The following is a 23,418-nucleotide window of genomic DNA, read 5'->3' as shown; positions in this document are numbered from 1 at the left end:
TGTGAGTTTGAGCTCATGCGAGATTCCTGAATCTGCAAGAGTCAGTGTATGATTAAATGTCTATTCCTATTGGATAAATTGATTAAGTAGAATTCATGTAGAATTCTAATTCCAATTAATTCGCATCCTACTAGGATTACGATTCCTTTTCCATAACTCTATAAATAAAGGCCTAGGGGTCATAATTTATACACAAGTTTAAAAGTATTCAAAAGTGAGTTTTTTTTTTGAGAGAAAATTCAAACACCCATCTTGCCCCAAAAGTGCCGAATTTTCTGAGTACCTTAAGGGCGATTCTAGTTGGTCAATCTTAAGGCGGATCCGGACGTGCTGTGGACTTTCTACGGAGGGACGACACTTGGAGTCCTAAAAGACTTGTTCTTGTTCGGTTCGGGCGCAGCTAGGGAAGGCACGCAACAAAGAGTATGCATCTAAACTATGCTAAATGATTATGTGTAAATAATATGTTTCCTGGGTTAATGGTTGTTTCCGCATGATCTATGTAATGTCATATGTATCATAACCTAACAATATCAGCCATTGTGCAAAGTACCTTCACTTGGCTATCTAGGCTATTTATTTAACTTTTCATTCTTCTGATTTGTTGTTGTTGTTTGAGGTCTTGCAAAACAATATGGCTATGTTGTTTTAGTTAATTAAAAAAATCTTCCCAGATGGTCTTGCAAAACAACAAATCAGATTCCATCAATTAAAAAAAAGCTTCACATTGTTTTCGCAGCATCATAAGTTTCTCTTTTACTTCAAATTCTTCCATATTTTTGCGTTTGAAACAATGCACGAGAAAAGTTTTATAATTGAGTGTTTGTTCGTGTAGCTGTTGCGTCTGTTATTGGTTGTCTGCTACTGTAGTTCACATTGTGCAGTGTCTGGTTGTTGCTGGCTTGCTGCTGTTACTTCCTGTTGTTACTTCCTGCTGCTGCTTTGCTGGAGCTTTCAAGTAACGTTTTCTGTCCAGCATTTGCTGTGTGGAGTGATGCTACTAGCGTGCAGCATGTTCAACGTTTGGGTGTTCTGCGTTTTAGGGTGCAGCCTGTTCTATTTGGTCTGTTTTTCCGTGCGTGTTTTTTGCAGATACAATTGCTAGAAGACAAGCAATTTTTTTTTTTTTTAAGTTAATAGTTTTTCATCCTTTTTGCTACAGAAATAGAATTGTTTATTATTCAATATTTGGGGATAATTATAATTGGATTTCATCGTGTAAGGGGTATGGAATATGAAAGGGGTATTTCATCATGTAAGGGGATAATATTTAATTATCAGCAATTTTTATTTTTTTTAAGTTATAGTTTTTAATCCTTTTTAAGTTATAGTTTTCATCAGATTTATAAATGGAACAGAGTACAATTGCAATATTTGGATGTTATTTAATAGAGATGATGCCTAATGTTCTTTAAATGGGCGTTGTGAAAGAGTTTTCTTACCTATTGTTTGTGGTAATTAATATTACAACACAATTTTAGTTTTTATTCTCACGCACGCATCGCGTGCATATAAGACTAGTACATATATAAAGGAGGCATATTTGCTGAACTATTAAAGCGCCACCTAGGATTACTAATGGTTTCGGCCAATGAAAAATAAGATTTCTAATTTATTTTTGAATTAAAAAAATCGAGTGCCACGTAGATAATTAATTAGGTGCTACGTAGATATTTAAATTAATTAATTAATTACTAATATATACAATTCCATCCAAAATCAAACGCTCTAATAATTAAAAAATAAATCTAAAATAAAATTCATCCAAAATCAAACACTAATCTAAAATAAAATTCAATCCAAAATCAAACATTAATCCAATATTAGAGCGTCACGTAGGAAATATAATGGTTTCAGCCAATGAAAAATAAGACTTCAAAATTATTTTTGAATTAAAAAGTCGAATGCCACGTAGATAAATAATTAGGTACCACGTAAATATTTTTATTAAATAATTATTAATATTTCTTATATACAATTTCATCCAAAATCAAACACTATAATAATTATAAAAAAAAAATCTAAAATGAAATTCAATCCAAAATAAAAAAAATCAATTAGCGACGGGATTTTCCGTCGTTAATAGTACAATTTTTTGTAGTGGTAAATAAAAAAATCAATTTAATCTAATATATAAAATATAACAGTTGATATATGTAGGAGTTTTATTTTAACGTAACAATTTAATAGAAACCGTGCATCGCACGGGCTAAAATCTAGTAATAAATAATTAAAGATGTGAATTATATTTCTTAATTTTCATGAGCGAAATTAAAATTGATATCAAGTTCAGTTCCACCAAAACTCGAACTCTAACAATACTAAAACCGCTCGTTACAAAACGAGTCAAGTCACATACTTTTATAAACTTTTAGCTTGGTTTGATTCTAAACTATCACGATCTACGTTGTTTATGGCTGACTTTGGCCATTCTGCTCTCGCAGAAACTATCAGTCAATACTCGATCATAAGTTGACGGTAATGAGAATCGAATCCTTAACCTCATCTAACATCGTGGGTATTGAATTATCTAACTCATTTAATTAAATGGGTCAAATTGAAAACCGCTACCAATAAAATCTCGGTCTAATTTATATTTGACACGTGCAAAAACTTAACCTAACTGTCTAAGAACTTGAAGGTAATGATAATCAAACCTTTAACAGTTTAACCTCATTTCATATCGCGGGGTATTGAATCATCTAACTCATTTCCTCCATAATTAAACAGGTCAATCAGAAACTGCTACCAATAACATCTCGGTCCAATTTATACTTCCTCTGGTTTTTTTTTTAATGACATAATTATTTAGGTATGTTTTTCAATGCACGATTTTAAACACTAATATTTCAATTATAGATAATAAAAAATTATAAAAAGTTGATATTTAAAACATATTTATTGAGACGAATCTAACAAGACCCCACACGACTATGTATTTTCTCAAGTATAAATCACAAAATTGAGTCAAATGAACTCATATGAACAGTGGTCATAATCCAATTATGTCATTTTCTCAAGTATAAATCACAAAATTGAGTCAAATGAACTCATACGAACAGTGGTCATAATCCAATTATGTCATGTAAATAATAACAGAGCCAGAACGACACAAACTCTACCAAACCGGCTAGCCCAATATTTTTGCAAATTCTGGGAGGCAAATACGCAATTAGGGGCGCTTAAACCCTTTCTCTCCCTTTCCCCTCTCTCTTTCTCTGCCCAACTTGTTCAAAGTAATTTGTGATTAAGCTGCCATTATTGTCCCTGCTAACTTTCTCTTCTGCTTACTACTGCCTGTAATTGCTACTGGATCACGCTTCTCTAGGTAATCCTCGTTCCCTTTTTCTCTCTCCTCTTCGCCTGCGATATTTTTTTATTTTTTGTTTTTGTTTTTGAATTTGGCAATTTGATTATATTAATTCTAAAATCTCAAAATTGTGTTTTTGTAGTTCTTTTGTTTATCGCAAGTATTGGGCAGTTGGAAATTGAGAATAATTTCCTTAACATGTTAAATTGTGGGTTTTTAATGTTTTGATTGCTCTAATTGAACGAGGGAAAGATGAAATTAGACAATGTACCTTGTTATAGTTCTTAAATTGAAGTGAAAAAATGCCAAAATTGTCAATTTTTTCAAATGGATATTTTTATGGTATATCAAATATGATTGTGACTTTCCCCATCCTAAATTATGGTTCAATTTGGATGAAGTTTTTGCTGTTGTTTGGATGTTAATTCGTATGATGTTAATTGTGCAACAAAAGAATTAAATAATTATTAGCATTACGGCTCCGTTTGGTTTGGTGTAAAATATTTTCATTGTAAAGTGATTTTCCATGGAAAACATTCGGTAAGGGAATACACAATTCCAAACTGGTTTTCCCTCCCTTTCAAATGGAAAAGGGTTTTTCACATTTGAGGGAGTTATGAAAAATTGTTTTTCATCCGCTGTCCAACCAAACAACGTAAAATGATTGAAAAGGGAAAATCATTTTCCATAAAAACGTTTTACGCCCTGCCAAAGGGAGCTTACATGACAATTATCGAATTTATGGTGATTGTCATTACTCACCTAGAGAAGGCCCATGATTTAACAGTTTGCTGAATGAGTTTGACTTTAGTTTGTTGTCAAGTGTCATTTGGAAACACCTAGATGGTGGTCCTTGGATGGCTCAAATAATGAGATCAGGTTCTCAACTTTCAATTGTTGGTTTGATACAGTAACGTGTGGTTTCACCCCTCTTGGATTCTTTAGTTTCTTTGCTTCTTAGATTTTTGCACTCACCCTAATGGTATTGGAACAAATGGTTTTTCGTATTGGAAGTAAAGTGACTCGAGTAAGAGAAAGGTTGCTTAGGACCTTTGTGACATTTTTTCGCCACTAACCACGGAAAGTATCTAGGCTATAGTCTTGGTTGTTTAGGAAAATTTGGCTGAGGAAGAAGGCTGAATTTTTTTTGAAAACTTGTTGCTGGGTAATCAGAGGAAGAAGAGTTTATGATCATGTGAGTTTTTTATATATGGGGTATGAGTGAAACATGTTTTGCTGCTCTGAGTATCCAGATTTGGTGGCTTAATAGTAGTCAACTTCAAGTTCATTTTCTCGTCTTTGAAACCCTTTTGTACTGCATTATTTTTCTTTTGTATATTATGACCGTAGGATGCAATTGTTTTGCTCAAGTATATGTGATGGTTAAGACTTTGATTTGAAATAATTATGGACTTTATCCTTGTGATTGGGGTGTAGACAGTTGTTGACATTCCTAAGGATTTGAAGATGTCTCTTTATCCTAATGCACCATTAAACTCAGTGGATGAGGATGGGTCCTCTGGCTCTGGAGAGGAGATGAATGTGGTAGATGGACATAACATTAACAAGCGTCAATCTGCTGTTCCATCAAGTTCAGGACATCAAAAAAGAAGTCGCAAGGCAGCAGGTGATGCCATAGTTGACGCTATGCTAGAAATAGCTGCTGCGTCTAAGATGAGAGCTGCTGCAATGATGAAGGATGATCAGTTTTCTATAAGCAAATGTATCAAAGTCTTGGATGAAATGCAAGGAGTTGATCAGCGCCTCTATTTTCTTGCCTTGGACTTATTTGAGAATTCTATTGCACGAGAGACTTTTATAGCGCTGAAAAGTGAAAGAAGATTGATGTGGTTGCAGGGGAAGTGCAGAACCAATACTGTGGTAAAACCATATGAGTGATTGCTTCTTTAGCTACAATAGGACCTATATGGATTTATTAATCCTTTCAAGGGATTATCTTATTTTTATTAAGTGAGCTCGTTTGTTGATAGTGGGTGGAATCTGCGGCTGTCAAGTCCTAAATGAGACGTTTTCTTTTTAGATTTGCTAAGTACTAACCTTTAGCTTCTAGCTTAACATTTAGTTTAACTACAGAGTAGTTTTGTGGTTAAAGTTTTGTCAATAGTATGGAACGCGTAATGTAAATTCCTCATATGCCCACCATTATGGAAACGCTTTTGAACTTTAAAGAGATGAAATTTTGTACATGAAGAATTATAAATGATAGAATTTCTACTTGGAGAATGTTTCATTGTTGATTTTCTTTTTGCTATAAATATCTATTGTGTTATGCAATGTCTTCAGATACCTCAGCAGGCATGGAGGATTTTGATATAGAATTGGATGAGATGGAACTAGTTGCTGCTGCAGTTGGACACTATTATCATAATAGCATAAACAAGCAGCCTCAACATAGTCTGTTGCCTAATCGACCTAAATACATGACCGAACTAATGGAGGGGCCAGAAGATGAATGTCGTGAAATGCTGAGGATGGATAAACATGTTTTCCATAAATTATGTGGCATTTTTCGACAAAGAGGTATGCTTCGTGATACGGCTGGGGTGTCGATTGAAGAGCAACTAGCAATCTTTTTGAACATAATTGGGCATAATGAGCGTAATCGAGTTATTCAAGACAGGTTTCAGCATTCTGGAGAGACCATAAGCAGGCATTTCAATAATGTTTTGAAGGCCATCAAGTCATTGTCTCGTGAGTTCTTACAGGCACCGCCAATTAACACACCCCTACAGATCTTTGGTAGCAGAAGACACTTTCCATATTTCAAAGTATGCTTTTGAAACACTGCAGTGTCAATTCTTTTGGAAGTTGAAACCATTATACGCACATTAACTTAATCCCTTCTCTTTCTACCTCAGGATTGCATTGGGGTAATAGATTGCATGCACATTCCTGCAAATGTGCCAGCAAAAGATCAAACTCGATTCCGTAACAAGATAGGTTTTCTATCACAGAATGTTTTGGCAGCTTGCACTTTTGATCTGCAGTTTATGTTTATATATCCTGGATGGGAAGGTTCGGTATCAGATTCTCGTGTACTGCAAGCCGTTCTTGATGATCCAGATCAGAATTTTCCTCACATTCCTGAAGGTGGTGTTCTTGTTTATCTGACTGCTTTATACTATTCCCTCTGTCTAAGCTCAGGCTGAAAAAGGATCTCATTCTACTCCACCCACTTTCTTTCTCTTCATCTACTTAGGCCCTGTTATTTTAGTTGAGCTGAACTGCCAAATAAGTCCTGAAACTGCAATTAAGCCAAAAAGAAAATGGCCTTATTTAAGTTTGGACCCACACCCATGTATCCCCCTTCTTCTCTCTTTTTCACCTTGATCTCTGTGCCCCAACTCAAGTTTAATCCTGAGATGAGACAGATGGATTATTTAGTATTTACCTTATTTCTCGCAGTTTGTTTATCTGAAGATTATGTAGTGCAGGTAAATACTACCTTGTTGATACAAGCTACTTAAACATGGAAGGATTTATCGCCCCATTTCAAGGAGTCCGATACTGTAATCACGAGTTCAAAGGCGCTAACTGTCTACCAAGAAATGTGCAAGAGCTCTTTAATCACCGGCATTCAACCCTACGACAAGCAATCTTGAGGTCTTTCCATGTGTTGAAAGAACGATTTCCTATTCTGAAACTTGCCCCTCAATATGCATTTCAAGTTCAAAGAGACATTGTCATTGCTGCTTGTGTTATTCACAATTTTATCAGGCAAGAAGATTGCAATGATTGGTTATTTTCAAGTGTTGAAGAACAGATTGTGGAAGAAGCTCCAGATTATGACGATCTGCTTGATATGCCGTCAGGATCTCCATTAAAAGAGCAAATGGGTATGTTGCTAAGAGACTCAATTGCAACTTCTATGTGGAATGATTTCTTGAATGAATGGAATGAATGGTGAACCTGTTGCATCAGTTCTGACGGAGTTTAATGCCAGTAACCATCCTTTTGTACAGAAATACAACATTTGAAGAAGTAATTTGGCAGAATCTTGATTATGTAGATTTATTCTCAGTTTCTCACTAAGTTGGCCAGCTCTTACAGTTTTTCTTGAGCAATTTACTTCCTGAAGCTATAAAACTATATAGAGGGTGTAATTGGCAGGTTAAACTTTGTTTAGTACTCCCTCCGTCCCGGAATACTCGACCCGGTTTGACCGGCACAGGGTTTAAGGAACTTGAATTGACTTATTTAATTTAATAGGTAGTAGTTGATAGTGGGGTATTATTTTAATGTAGTTAGTAGGAGGTGGGTTAAGAGGTGGGTTGGGGGAGAGTAGGGGTTGAATTTTTAATTATTTTTTGTATGGAGTAGGGGGTAGGTGGGTTAATAGGGATGGAGTGAGAAATAATATAATATTGTTAGAATATTTCCATTTTTAGAAACAGGTCAAGTATTAAGGGACGGCCCGATAAGGAAAACAGGTCAAGTATTCCGGGACGGAGGGAGTATATAGAGTGAGGCCGTGCATTCAAGGATAACTGTTCGGACTTCTGAATTATAAAGCGCATAGATGCTGACAAGATAGAGTACTAATAGAGCTGTCAAAAAGCAACCCGACTCGAAAATCAACCCGAACCCGACCCGGAAATATTTGGTCCTGAACAAGATTTTATGACTCGAGTAACCCGAAAAGGAATGGGTTAAAACCCGAGCGAACCCGTTTTGAACCAGACCGATTGAAAATCATTGTATTTATAGTAATAAATGAGATTATGAGAAAATTTAAGCATAATAGACACGTTTTTACTATTGTTGTGTGTAATATGATTTTAATTTGAATTATATGCCATTTTATGGTTGAATTTGACAAAAGATAAACTTTCGTAGGAAATTTGTTAATTTGTGCCAATATTTTGTATATTTATCACCTAAATTAATGAATATATAATGCGCGTTTTAAAATCTCTAAACCCGTTGGGTCAACCCGAACCCGAAAGTTCTGGGTCTTGAACAAGCATTTGTAAACCCGAACCCGAAAGCGACCGATCCGATTCAACCCGAACCCGAAAGTAATTTTTTACAACTCAACTCGACCCGGCCGACCCATTTGACAGGTCTAAGTACTAGGTTTGCCCAATCTTGTTCTTCCTCTGTTCTTATTTATATGACACAATTGGATTTTGGACACTATTCACACAAGCTCCTTTGACTTGATTTTGTGGTTTATACTTAAGAAAAAACATAGTCGTATGTAGAGCTGTCAAAAATCGACCCGACCCGAAAACCGACCCGAACCCGACCCGAAAATATTGGGTCCTGAACAAGATTTTGTGACCCGTAACCCGATTTTATCCGAACCCGAGCAACCCGAAAAGGAATGGGTCAAAACCCGACCGAACCCGTTTTGGACCCGACCGATTGAAAATCATTGTATTTATAGTAATAAATGAGATTATGAGAAAATTTAAGCATAATTGACACGTTGTTTTTACTATTGTTGTGTGTAATATGATTTTAATTTTAATTATACGCCATTTTATGGTTGAATTTGACTAAATATAAACTTTCGTAGGAAAATTTGTTAATTTGTGCCAATATTTTGTATATTTATAACCTAAATTAATGAAAATATAATGCGCGTTTTAAAATCTCTCAACCCGTTGGGTCAACCCGAACCCGAAAGTTCTGGGTCCCGAACAAGCATTTGCAAACCCGAACCCGAAAGTGACCGACCCGATTCAACCCGAACCCGAAAGTAATTTTTTACGGATTTTTCATGAAATACCCCTGAATTTTTGCAAAATTCACCAAATGCCCCTCGACTTTCAGAAATTCACCAAATGCCCTCCACTTTTTAACAAATGCACAAGATACCCTTATTCATAAACTTAATACACAATATGCCATTAATGAAGATTTTCCGTCAGCTCCGTTAACTTTTCCGTTAACTTTTTTCTTAACTAAACTAATTAACTCCTAATTAATCTAATTTACTATTAAAAAAAATCAACTGCCAACCCACCACTAACCTTCCTCCTCGCCCCTTTTATCTTCCCTTTCTCTTTCTTCCATGGATCTTCCCTTTCTCCTTCTTCCATGGATGTGTCTAATCCCTGCCACACCATCGATATGTCTACTGTCGTCTCCTACCTCGCATGTGCCTGCCTCTGCAACTTCTCTGATTTTCTGAGCTTCCTCTCCTCTTTCCCTTACAAATTTTGGGGAAAAAAAATCAAACAAACCCTCACAAGTTCAGGGAACATATGGAGAGAGAACTAAAATTCTGGAAATTAAATCAACCATAAATACAATTGGAGAGGAGGAGTGCAATTGGGTTACTTCAACTAATTAATTTACCCTTAGTCCCTTTCAATAACACTGACAAAATCCCTCTCATCAATTCCACAGACATTCGAGAATTTCATCTCCAAATTAATCTTCCAAGATATACCTTCACAATAATTGATTTTGATTTCTTGAAATTAATGAAGAGGTGATTGAAGCAACAACAACTCATACCGACAACCAACCTGCTGCGGCGGTGCCGAAAAATTGAGAAGGAGAGGAGGTGCATCGGCGGAAAAAGCAGGGGAAGACGAAAATCGATCGGAGCACAGCCGTAACAGCCGCGGCAAGCGGGTCTTCAATGCAGCCCCACCTCCAATTTTAGTATCACTGTTACAGTTTCTGGCAACATATTCACCACCGCAAACTTATAAGCAACAACCATGAAAACAACAACATATGGAAATTCACGATTAACGATGGTGATGATACAATCAGAGGGATGAAGACCTTGTTTGATGGAGTTGTGATGCACCAGATCAAATCCCGTATATAAGGCTCTGCGAATTGGGTCTGTTTATTTTCATAGGTTGGTGAAGGGGAAAGGAATAGGAATAGGGGTAGTGAAGGGGATGAGGAGAGAGAAAGGGGATGACCATGGTGGTGACTGCCATGGCTGCCATGGTTTTCATTTGGGAAAGAGAATGAACGGTAGAGAGAGAAAAACACAAGGGATTTTTTATTTTCTATTTTTAATTTAATTAGGATAATTAGATAAGTTAGGAATAATAGAGTTAATTAGGGGTAAAGTTGACGGTAATCTAACAGAATTGACAGAAAATGCTCATTAAGGGTATCTTGTGTATTTGTTAAAAAGTGGAGGGCATTTGGTGAATTTCTGAAAGTCGAGGGGCATTTGGTGAATTTTGCAAAAATTCAGGGGTATTTCATGAAAAATCCGAATTTTTTACAACCCGACCCGACCGACCCGTTTGACAGGTCTAGTCGTATGGGGTCATATCACATTCGTCTCAATAAATATTTTTTAAATATCAACTTTTTATAATTTTTTCTTTTCCAAAATTAGAGATATTAATGTTTGCAATCATGCATTGGCAAACGTGCCTAAATAATTGTGTCATTTAAAAAAGAATGGAGGAAGTATTACATATAAAAAATGGTGATATTTTGAAAATAAACACCGAGAAAAAATGTAACAGATTCTCATGATAATGTTTGTTTTAATATATGGTCAAATTTTTCATATTTTGGACACATTTTAAAGCGCAAATTTATTAATCAACAATAATTTTACTGATTGAAATTTATTTTAATGGATTAAAATTGATTTTATGCTTTCTATTGTCTCGGAATAAGGTTCGGGAAAAGCTAGAGAACCAACACGGCCGCTGGGAAACGATATCAAACTTGAATTTATTAACTACCTCAAAGTATTAATATCGACTCAACATCAATAATAACACGACCCAGAACAACAGCAAAACGACGCCTTAAAGAATAACAAGCAACTTGAAATTCACCTACGTAAACTTAAGCTATATTACAAGTTACAACCCCCTACCCTATCCTATCGATATTGGCTACTTCAATCCCAGATTGACTTACAACAGGTAATAAGATTAACAGAGGCAACGGCTAATTTGGAGATAGAAAATGCACCCTTGCAAGCGGGTATTCTTTTCCAGCGACCCAAACACCAGTCTGAGACCACTGCACATCTTCCCAATCAAGATTCTCCTCCAATACCTGTTAAAAAAGACGGGTAAATCATTTATATATATATATATATGCACTCAACAATGAGTTTTAACACCGGAAATATCCTTTGCATGAATAGTGCACACAATATGTTATTCAACTCCGGTACTTATATCAGTTATCAGTGTCAGAGCTATTTTCGAGAAATTTCTATGTTTTTTTAATCCAAAATAAAGTGTCAACTGTTCGAGCAACCAAACACGTGGGTACTTACCAACCAAAAAAAAAAAAGTAAAATGAAGAGTCCGAATAACATATCATATTCGTCGACCACTAAGCACGCAGAGTCCCAGGTTAAACAGAAAACAACAAAAGAGGACAATGGACACCCAATAGCACAACCTGGAGGTGCAAACCAGAGGCACGCATAAGAATGGCGAGTCTGTAATTCTAATAAACTATTCATGAGAATTTTCGAATTCCCTTTGCATCAAAATAAATAAATTCCGATTTCCTGTGATTAAGCCAGATAAAGATTCTGTAAGCACTCTAAGCATCAAGTGGAGGGCTATTGCAGTCCACTTAAAGACTAGCAAATGAAATCAAAGTCACCAATTTAAAGTCAAGAACAAGAGTTAAATCATGCAACTGAATTAACCATCCCTACAACATATTATATTAAATAAGATGTGGATCTTTATAAAACAAAAGGAAGATAGTTACCTCCACATGTTCAAGAGGCAGAGGGATCCCAATCGATCTCATAAACTTCTGCGGAAGAGGCCTCTTACACCTCGACCACCGGAACATGTCTACTACCATGTTATCACCTTCTGCGGTACTTCGTTCACCATTTGCGCAAGGAACATGATTCTGAGGCTTATCTGACTCCGCTTCATGCGTCTGTGAGACAGATGGAGGCCATGGAGCTTTAACAGTCTTCTCACCGGTAAAACAGAGCTCATACCTACAATATCAACATGCCATAAAAATATGCCAACAATGTTAGTACCAATAGATGCAACTTGGGAAGGGGGTAATTCTTTCACTAACTGCATGTCAAAAAATATTGCCAGCGCGATGGAAAACGGTACAAGTATTTGGGCAGTATACCAATTATGAGTTCGTCAATTAATACAATGTTTGCTGTAAAATTATATAACCAAACACAGCATTGACCAACAAGAATGCTCATTGGAGAAGTAGTATTGACAATATATTACCTGCATGAATGAGTTTCTAAATAGAGAACTTCTCCCTTCTTCAGGCGTGCTGATGTGTACAATGGCTTCTTCAAGCCCTTGTCAGCTACAATACTAATACTGTATTTGATCCTGGAAATAAAAAATAGGACATCACGATATGAACAAATCTTTTTTTTTATTTATTTTGAGGGAAACGATATGAACAAATCTTTATTCCAAACGAGTAACGACCGAGCAAGAAGATGAAGAAAGCAGGCAGGCTCCACTTTTAGATTAACATACCATGAGCAGTATTTCCACACAAGTAACATTTTAAATGAGTTGACATTAAAAAACGAACGGCAAACATGGCGAAAATCAATTATTGGACATGATTAAGCAAGTGCACAACTTGCCAGCTTGATTCACTCACATTTGAGAATTTTCAAAGTCTCGAGAGCCTTATCTTACAGCAGACATTATGTTCCTTACATAACCATGGAAGATAAAACAATAATGAAGTCTATTATGCGGGTATTTCTGTAAATACTTTGTGTTTTTAAAAGACCTCACTAATTTGTTTCGAATTTTCTGTGTGTACAACTTTTAGACAGTTTTATTACCAGTTCACCTAGTTAGGGTAAGGCTACATCAAAGTCTTCCTAAAACCTTGCCTTTGTGGGATCTACAGTAGGTTGTTTACTCATTATTATTGCTATGTCATGTGGGTATTCTTGTTTTATAGCATAATACAACATTGAACATCATGTGAACTTGGGTATATATGTTTAAAACTGATATCTTTCCATAGATACACGAGAACTTTGTCTTCTTTAAAATTTAGAATTCCCAACTTAAGGTACAGACGATTGAAACTCAGAATCGACAAGGACACAAAATGACACGAATGAATTTTGTTAAAGTGCTTGATAAACAAAACCAAGCATCAAACCAAGTAATCCCTACGTCCTTTATAAAAAGCCTCATTGACTAAACACACAAATTAAGAAAGATACCGCATGAAGTGCCGGAAAAATGATGCTACAAAATAACTGTAAAATTAATTGTACAAATACAGTTGCATGCTGAATCCTAACATAGGGCACTGTAGGAAAAATGGTAGATAAATTGTGCTTCCTCCATTCATTTTTAGTTGTTCGGAGTTTCGGACCAGTGTTTAAAGAAGCGTATGCCTAGGCGAAGCACGCCGCAGCGTACGAAGCGTGTTTTTTTGCGTTTCACTGAAAATCTTTTTCTCCTTTTTTATTTTACGTTGGAAGCTTCCTTTTTTATGTTGTTATTGTGTTTTGCACCACACCATATTTATCCTTAACAATAGAAAGTGGGCCAAGAGTCCAAAAGAAAAGGAAAAAGATGAAAAGAAGACAGCAATCACACATCAGTCGGCCCTAGCTTCGTGATAAACATTATGTTATATGCTTTATTTTTGTTAAAACAAAGAGTAATATATTTTTGGAAGCAAATCTGATGTTTACATATTTTTGTGGTTATTTTAGTAAGATATATATGCATAATAGTAAAGAAACCCTTAATTCTTAAAAAGTGCACTTCACTTGGATGACGCGCAAGAGCTTAGGCTCTAGGACTCAAATCGCTTTAGTGCGCTTTGTGCTTTTTATAGACTGGTTGTTCCAAATTGACTTTCGTGCACTATCACATATTTCTCTTTGACCTTCCTTAGTTCTTGTATTAAGTACATAAAAACATAGTCTTGTTGGATTTTATTATATTTGCTTCAACATATATTTTTCAAATATCAACTTTTCATAATTTTTACTAATAAGTAATTAGAGTTAATAATGGTCAAAGTTGGGCGTTAATTCCAGATGAAGTACATTAAATTACTGTTTAGGAACGCGTGTGCTGAGATGAGACAGTAGAAAGTGGGACATTGATATGGGAAAGTGTATTGATTAAGAAACTTTAACCTACTGCGTGGCAATCGACTACACTTAGAGCATACACCCTAACACAGGCACACACACTTCACAAACATACATGAGAGCAAGTATGTTAAATGTTAAACTCCAGTATTCACAAGTAAGATGGTATACCAAGGTTCATTGCATAGGTTATATTGTATTGTGACTTCCCGGACAAATCTTTGCTGTCGTAATGCATTCTGAAAAAAGAAAATAACCACAATCATTATTGTTCAGCAAGATAATCAGACTCGGGAGGATTTCTAAATTCTTCAATATTGTTCAACAAGATTATGATTAATTAAATACCTTGGGAAGAAAAATATACAAGTAAAACTGAAGAAGTATGAGGAAATCCTCTATTTACATTTGGTTTAATTTATTTTCCATAGAACAGTTAGAACTCCCCCTAACAATGCTGAAAAGTTAATTATCAAAAAAAAAAAAAAAAACAATGCTGAAAAGTTCGTGAAAAATTAAGAAAATATTAAACAAAACATTTTACATGTGCATTTTTACATAATTTCATTGCTTGCATGCTAATCAATGAAAAGCTGGGTAAATCATTTACTTTCCAATAAGTTTACCATATTAAACAACAAAACAAGTAAACCAAAGTACTTCCAAAGTTTTCTCTAATTTACCTTGCCATAAATTTCTACATTAAAGTGATTCCTAAACACTAATAATTGATCAATGTCACAGTAATTGGCTGGTTGCTTTACAAGATTAAATTACAGCTTATAAACAAGTTTAATGCTGCAAATTTCATTGTATGCTAACAAGATTATGCATGTAGGAAAACACCAAAGAGGAATTTACCGAGGCTGCAGCTCTAGTTGTCATCGAACGCTCCACGGCAACTGGAGCCAAGGTAGGCTCAATTGTGGATGTATGTGTGAGGCACGGTTCAAGATCAATGGTTCCACCGCCTTTCTGAAATAAAACACAGAAAGTAGAAAACAACCAAACCAATTAATACTGACATATAAAGCTTCTGTTCTGAGAGTGAGATCCTATCTACTGCAAGTATGATGCCATCTGGTCCTTAATTGATCCAAACTAAATCTCATATGATTTAGTTCTCCTCATGGATTTTCAACCTATTTAGATAGGATATGTATCCTAACTGATTTGAATCCTTACCCAACCTCCCCAAAATCAGTCTTGGAGATCAACTTCGTTTCTAATCAAGCAGAATTGGTGGATTACAGTACACAATTTTGGTGGAGATTTTTATTCTTGCCAGAGGATTTTCGGATAAGTAAAGCAATCAACAAGATTCAAGATTTCGTGATATTTAACTAAAATTGATGATTTTGTGAGCCAAATCAATACGATTCATTTTAAATACAATCTTAATAGGATATCTTTTAGATGGTGCTTTGTTACAAGATTACAACATACCAGATTTAGATAGAAATCATTAATTGAATAAGTCAATCAACGATTATATTCCATTGACACTATGATGTGTAAACGAGACCTCTTTTCGTCAAGATCTTAATTAAAGCTGAAGTAACTGACACTAGCATTACTTAGTATCTTTTTGTCACTATTACTTTTTTTGGCCCGGATGAGCCACTAGGGCATTGAAAATTACAAACTATAAGTGGGGGAGGGGGGATTCTAACCTGTAACCTATCGTACACAAGACCTCAAGCGTCATAGGTGTCTAATTATCGTTGCTGTGTGCCATGGGAACACACAAGAAAACCCCACCCTTCCCCCACCCAGGAACTTCTTTTCTTCTTCTTTAAGTCCATATAAAGGTCACGAGGTTGATATTTCCATACAATAAATATAAACCTAGTTACAGACAGTTCTGAATATTAGATGGAGAAATATGATACTCCCTAAGGAAATAAAGAGTGAAACAACTTGATTAAATGAAGGGGAAATAAGAGGGATTGCAGCAAATAACACCTTCATAATGCAGCAGCGTTCAACACGATAACTACAGCCGATCGCAGCTCCCCACGCACGCGATCGAACGTTGTTTCGCAAAGTAGACACATAACCTTCAGGAAGCCCAAGTTCACTTGTCAGATCCAGTTATTAATAACCAAAACAAAGGATGCATCTAAGTGTGTCTTACTCCAAGAAAAGTATCAGACACCAATGTACATGGAGAAAGCAAATGAGAAAAACACAAGTGACTAGAATAAACAGGGTTAAATTTAACTAGCTGAAAAAGGGAGAACAGATCTCCAGTACAACTAATATCACATAGACAAATCATCGTGCAAAAACTAGCAAGGGACAAACCCCTTGACCCTAATGGAAAGAACCAGAAGCAACCAGAAATCTTTCTTATTAAAGTTACACTCTTTTACATCTGCATAAATATGGATTTGAACAGCAGATCTGCAGCAATTACCAAAATTCTGTTGCTTCCTACTTATCTACTTCAAACTCAATACATCAGAACTCCTCATCTTTTTCATCAAAAGGAAGTGAAAAGAGACAGGATGAGATTTGGTGGGTTAATCTTTCGTCCAGAATTGCATGTCTTTGTATATCTTAAGAGAGAGAAAAGGAATGGGTTGTATTCACGGCTAGTACCAAAGGAAGGGAGGGTATAAGTTTGAGCAAAAGTTGGAAGAAACAGGGAAATATAACAGAAATCGGGGAAGGGAGAGTCAAAGAAGAGATGAGATAAGGTGAGTAGCAACTCAAAACCCGCAGCATCATTAGACAAAAGGCCATCCAATATATTCCGTGGGCAAACACTTCGCTTCACATTGCTCTAATTTTGTAACTGAAGTGACAATTTGAAATTAGTTGATAGGAAATCATCTTGCGCTCGCGCACACGTGACACCTTCACGTGAAACAACAGTTCCACAACAAGGAGATTATAGCACAACTTCATACCAAAAGTGTTCAATAAAAGACAGCCATATGCTTTGACAAGGATGGTCCAACTTACTATGTTAATACCGCGGGGAAAAAGCTGGATTAACATTTCCAAATTAGAATCCCTGTTAATAGATCTATCTCTCTTCCATTTTAAAACATTTTCAAACTAAAATTCCCATTAACAACACTCAAAAAGGTAAGCAGTAAATTATAAACATACCTTGTAACACTCAAAAAGTAAGCAGTAACATTACAAAAAAACCTTTTAGTGCAACATGTACCTAAACACTATACTTGTTTAAACATATAAAAAGGAACAGTTTGGAAAGTGAACATGACAACATGTCCAGTCCAGCAATGATAAAAACATGTACCACAAACCATCAATTGGTTTTAAAAAATCTTGGAAAATAATTAGTGTCAAATGAAAGAAAATTACTCTGAGAAGCTTCTTGTTGAATGGTTTGCAAAATTTAAGCAGGACTTTTTTAGAAATATTAAAAACACGAGGCGTTATAGATGTTTACAGCCTAGATGATTATCCCTTGAGTGTGGAGGTCAACTGCGAAAGCTAAATCCTCAGAGCTCTAAGTAGCTCCCTGTTAGAGATTTGAGATGTTAGAGATATAGGAAATAGGAATTTTTTATTTTTTTTTGTTTTGATGGAAAATAAAATAGAGATACAGGAAAATTATTAAAAATTTCCTAATTAGATAATATTCTAATATCAATACTTATGTCAAAAAAAAATTCTAATATCAATACTTTAACATAATCTAATTACCAAAAATATAATATTTTCATATATTCTATATTACTAGTATAAATATGGAAAATATATCAGTGTATATTACTAATATAAATATGGAAAATATATCACACTAATATATTTTCCTATGTCTCTAATGTCACAAATTTCTAACAAACTAATTTGCGTAGTTTACCTCCTAAAAGTAGTACAAGTACAACAAGAATAAAAGATATAATATACAATTCAGCGGAAACGTGGCCGAAATATATGTAAATAAGGTGTATAAACTGAAGTCAGAAGTTTATGTTGGCTAAGTGATTAAACATTTGAAATTTCAAAATATGCACTAACTGAATATTCTAATCCTTAAATATTAAAGTTCTTTCAGTGACAAAACAATGATCACTCACAAGAGTCGCAACAACGTGGTTATTGGTAGTACAAAATAGGAAAAATCCAAAAATCACAGAGCGAAAGCATGTCCAGAGCTTAATCACATAGAAGCATATTTTATGCAACCAGAAGTCAGGAATAAATTAACAATTTCAATAAATTATAAAGCCAATGCAGAGGTTTCCTAAACCCTATTAGTATCTGACTTAAATCTCACTATTACACATGTGTTTCAACTTTCAACCAAAAATTATCCCATATAGGAACTTATGCAAACATTTATCATACACAAAACTAATATCAAGGAACACTGTTGTAACCAACAAATGGGAGATAACTTCAGATAGATTATAAATCCAGTCATTTAAAATATGCGAATATTTTATTGACATTTGAAACAATTCCAAGTTGTGAATCTTTACTCTTTAGACTTACTATCTTGTGGAGGTAGAACCCGTATTGTTGCACGTAACTCTTGAATAGCTGCTGGAGGAGGAGATGCTGTCGGCCGGCAATAACCTGTATGCATAAGAACTGAAAAAGCAATGTGTTCAGTTTACGTGTCTCCTCAATATATTGATACATCTAGCAGCTCTATAAATACTATCAAAGGACCTACCCGCAACAAGATCCGAGTCATCGGTGTATATATCTGTTCCCCAAAGCTGTCCACCCCTAACCTGTTCCAAAAAGCACATTAATGAGTATAACACTTGAACAAGCAAGATATCAACAAAATAAAGGGAATATCATATTTACACACTAGAATAAAAAAAATTGGTGACTGTAAAAAAGTTGGACTGTAAGATATCGTTGACAAGAGCAATAAAACAAATCATCCGACACTCGAGCAACCAAGAGAAACTTGACTATAAAACAGATTATACTCCAGAAACTCATCAAGTGTGTTGCTAACCACATATGCCAAATTGCCAATTGATCCAGCGTTTTCATAATAACATATTGTGACTCGCCAATCAACCCATTCACAAATTTACATACTATTAACAGATGGAACACTGATTTCAAGAATCAGAGGAGGATTACGGACCATCAATAAATCAGATAGTAATCAATTTGTTATTAACATTTTCATCACATAACATGAATTACATGTCAATTTTCTTTAAAACAAAGTTCGTCAACATTAGCCTTGACAATTAATTTCGCATATGAACACTGTTTGGGAAGGGGATTGTCCTGAAGCAATTACCAATGCTAGAGATGTAAACTATGGCATACTCCGATTTATTTCAGCTATTACTAGTGCAGTCACTGATACAACTATTAAAATGAAAAACGGATACTAGATCCTCATGATTCTGGAGTAGACACAAATATCATCAGTTACAAATAACAAACTTACTTGACGGTTTGTAGCAGTTACATGTTCAGCAGGAATCCTGATTTCCAAAGTAGGGCCATTAGATAATTTATCGCTGTTTTTATCAGCCTGAGATGATTCATATTCCTTCCATAATTTCGTCAATTCTTGCATGCATTCACCAACTTTGTAAATAGTAGAGACCTCAGGTTTACCTATGAAAAAGAGTTCAGTGGATATATACAAATCTATGAGTTTCCATTAATCCAAATGTAATTATTTTGAACAAAAGAAAATGTAATTATCTTTGACAGACAGTGAGAAATGAACCAAAGTCATTACATAGTACAAACCCTAAGTCCCTAACAACTGTTTAATGATGATTGGCAAACAAATAAAATAATGCCAGACAGTGTTTATGCTGTTAGAGATTTAGATTGAAGACAAGACAGTCTGCAAATATGCCAGTACCACCTCTCATGACCCGTTTATTAAGTTTAAGAACATGGGGGGGGGGGGGGGGGGGGGAGGGGAAGGAGGATCACAAATGTTGCATCAATCAGGACAATAAGGAAATCCAGAAAGGCAAAAGAAGGATACAATCAAATCCAAAAATGTCAGTTCCTTACAATGCAATCATAGTCTGCGTTTACAAAACTAGCAACGTAAATAATAACCCATCAGCTGCAAAGTAATGATGAAAGTATAATATTGATGATACTAGTTCATTCCTTAGGCTATTATGAATGTCCAAAGTCATAATTTGCAAAACCCGCCATGTGCTAACCTGAATGCTCCTACCAACTACAGAAGTTCAAGTTTAAGTCAATTTTTGACAGAAAGATTAGCAACACAGTATAAAGGGAAAAGAGGACACCCAGCAACAGCATGTCATGGCTTATTGCCACAATGACTTTGGCAAAGAAAAGGGAATCCTTCTTTAATAAATCTAACAGCAACATATTAGCATACCTTGAGACCTGCAAAGAAAGCATAAAAAGAGGATCAGCCTTCAGCATAACATAGATATTAAAAAAATTGATAGGTCTACCTCAAAAATAAAGACAATCTTACTCATATCTACAATGGGACTATAATGGAAATAACAGTAATCACCGAATTTAGCTTTAACACCCCACCCTCATTAAGGACCTTCACCTTCTCGCAAGAAGCTTCTAGATATTTTAGACAAGATTACTTCAAAAATTAATAAAACTAATGCACCGGCATCCTACATGCAATTAAGAGAAGGGGAGTTTAACAAGCCAGATCTTCCATGTAATTTAAAAATACAAACAATTACTATATATCGAAACATCCAATATTCTTGACTGTTCTGCAAACATGTGGCACCGGATTATTAAATTTTATTGATTCATTCATATATCTGCATTTTTCAAAATCAAATTAATAACAGTAATCTAAAAAGGGAAACAACAACCAGTCATAACAAATAACATCATTTGCACAACATCAGATCAAAGACCACAATTATAAATCAGTGAAGCAATCAAAAGCGTTACTAACAGCTAACTGATGCTTCTAGAAATAGGGGATAGGACTTACCCTTCTCCATCTTGACCACGAGACTTGAAACGTCCATCACGATTAGCAACTTGGGGGCTGCCCCTCGGGCGAAGCATCCTCTTCCGCTGCTGTACTGCAAAACCAAAGGAATCTTTTTCTCTGTCTGTAAGCCCGTCAACATCGGCACCCACTTCGTCCGATTCTTTATCATAGACCCTACTGCGCTTCTCAGGTCTTTCTCCCTCTATATCGGCATCTCTCTCTTTCCTCCTCTCTTTAGCTTCTCTTTCCATATTTCTCCAAGATTCAGTTGGTTTCTTTTGTTCCACAGAAAAGTTTTCTTGTACAGCTGTTTTCTCTGCTATCTCTTTCTCATTCTGATAAGTTTCTTTCTCCCCAACACCACGACCTTCTCTGTCACCATGATCTTTTTCTCTTTCCTTTGGTCTTTCTTTCTCTTTCAGGATATCTTTTCTCTCCCTCCCCCATTGGTCAGATTCCCTTTCTTCTCTAATTACTTCCTTGAAATCATTATTACTGGTAGTACCAACTTGGACATTACTCTTGTAATCACTCCTATCTTTGTCACTCTCTGGCCAATCATGGTGCTTCCCTTCTTTACGCTTCCTCTCTTTTTCCTTGTATTTTTCGTCACCTTTGAGGTCAACTCTATTCTCTCCTACAGCCTCACTTATTTCACGAAATGCTGCAGTAGCATCCCTGGCAACCTCAAATTTGGGACGCATTTGAGGCACATTCATCCAAAAGTTTGGCATTCCAATAGGAATATCAGGATGTTTTTTACCTCTATGTTGCTCTTTCCAGTTGGGATGACTCCCTGCCCCTCCATAAACATCCTTCTCCACCTTTACTTCACTCTTCGAATCACTACGACCCTCTCTCTCATACTTCCCTTCTTTACTCTCATCCCCCCTGCTTTCCTTCTCAGCCTTGACAACCTGATGATGCCCCTCTCTGAACTCAACTTTTGCATCCCTATTACTCTCCCCACCCTTGTTTTCTCTAATCTCTTTAGAATCCACCCTAATCTCAGGCCCCGCAATCGGATGACTAGTATGTGGAGGATCAGTCATAGACGACGAAGGCATTTTATACATCGAATGTGATTGCATAGGGGATCGTCTTTCCGCATCACGGAACTCCGGACGGGGTAACAACCCAGGTCTAGTAGATTCCTGAACTACCCCATAATTAACCCTTGGAAAACCAGAATTTTCCTCCTCCTCACCCCCAAAGCCCGGCCGCATTTCCTCATGCCCCCCTCTTTTTGGAGCACCACTCATCTGCTTTCTTTAATTCAACCACCTCCAATTCTCCCCTTCACCCACCCAGTCACTCACTCACCTTACAACAAGCAACACAATACTTCTTCCCCAATGTAATAATAACCAAATTTAGCAAATTCCAACTGAAAAACGCAATCCAACGAAAAAAAAGAACTCAAATTCTCAACCAAATGAGCAGAAATCAATCAAAGGTCCCAAGATTAAGGAATTTTAATTGCAAAAGAACCGTCAAGATTGCAAATTTAGGTATAATGTAAAGAAACCCAAATGCTAAAATTAAACAAAATAAACCAAGTGAGATTAATTGAGTATAAATTGTACCTGTTGAGAAGAAACCCTAGATTGGATTAAAACTTAATGAATTGTTGCTGAAATTTTTGAGAAGTTGCGCTTTTTTGAGAATTTGAGGGAAATACTTGATTAAATTATAAAGAGGGAGTATATATATTTAGGGAGTATAATGGTGTTTAATGGTTTCTAGTCCGATAATAATTTGATCTTTTTGTAATTAAATTTTTGTTTTTGCCAAATTTAGCCCTGAAGCCTGAGCCAAGCCAAGGAAATAGCAGATGTGTATGACATCAGCTTAGAGCCTCGGAGACAAAGAAAAAAAAAAGGGGAAATGCCGAAATGATACACTAGCGTCTAGCGTCTAGCGATTAGCGGATTTATAAATTATTATTCCATCCGTTTTATAATGTTCCTCAATTTTTCACAATGAGCAGTCTTTAATGTAACACTTTAACTATTAACAGGGAAAAAGCTAGAAGTACACGTGGTGTGCAAAGGTATCTTGTACACTATTAATATTATTTTGACACTTCAACAATCTCACTAAGAAATG

General features: G+C 35.7%; 2 protein-coding genes and 1 long non-coding RNA gene across 3 annotated transcripts; 1 reads left to right on the top strand and 2 right to left on the bottom strand.

The window, feature by feature from the left end:
• Positions 1-3,107: 3,107 nt before the first annotated feature.
• LOC110800480 (uncharacterized) lies at positions 3,108-7,420 on the top strand. The gene is made up of 4 exons (XM_022005785.2): positions 3,108-3,328; positions 5,615-6,099; positions 6,190-6,421; positions 6,766-7,420. The coding sequence occupies exons 2-4, from the start codon at positions 5,629-5,631 to the stop codon at positions 7,236-7,238; spliced, it is 1,176 nt and encodes a 391-aa protein (XP_021861477.2). The 5' UTR covers positions 3,108-3,328; positions 5,615-5,628; the 3' UTR covers positions 7,239-7,420.
• Positions 7,421-9,156: 1,736 nt separating this feature from the next.
• Positions 9,157-10,334, bottom strand: LOC130459234 (uncharacterized). Its single transcript, XR_008918481.1, has 2 exons — positions 9,811-10,334; positions 9,157-9,488 (listed from the first exon to the last, which is right to left on the bottom strand). It is a non-coding gene; the product is annotated as an uncharacterized lncRNA (long non-coding RNA).
• A 641-nt stretch (positions 10,335-10,975) lies between these two features.
• On the bottom strand, positions 10,976-23,096 carry LOC110800472 (uncharacterized). The gene is made up of 12 exons (XM_022005777.2): positions 22,896-23,096; positions 21,307-22,696; positions 20,713-20,720; positions 19,783-19,955; positions 19,036-19,096; positions 18,852-18,950; positions 16,338-16,432; positions 15,234-15,347; positions 14,544-14,611; positions 12,508-12,618; positions 12,008-12,251; positions 10,976-11,332 (listed from the first exon to the last, which is right to left on the bottom strand). The coding sequence occupies exons 2-12, from the start codon at positions 22,569-22,571 to the stop codon at positions 11,222-11,224; spliced, it is 2,349 nt and encodes a 782-aa protein (XP_021861469.2). The 5' UTR covers positions 22,572-22,696; positions 22,896-23,096; the 3' UTR covers positions 10,976-11,221.
• Between the last annotated feature and the right edge of the window lie 322 nt (positions 23,097-23,418).

This window comes from Spinacia oleracea, chromosome 4 (genome assembly GCF_020520425.1).
Source record: "Spinacia oleracea cultivar Varoflay chromosome 4, BTI_SOV_V1, whole genome shotgun sequence".
NCBI classification, from domain to species: domain Eukaryota; kingdom Viridiplantae; phylum Streptophyta; class Magnoliopsida; order Caryophyllales; family Amaranthaceae; genus Spinacia; species Spinacia oleracea.
The sequence above is the reverse complement of the archived record's forward strand: the minus strand, read 5'-3'. Positions and strand labels throughout refer to the sequence as shown.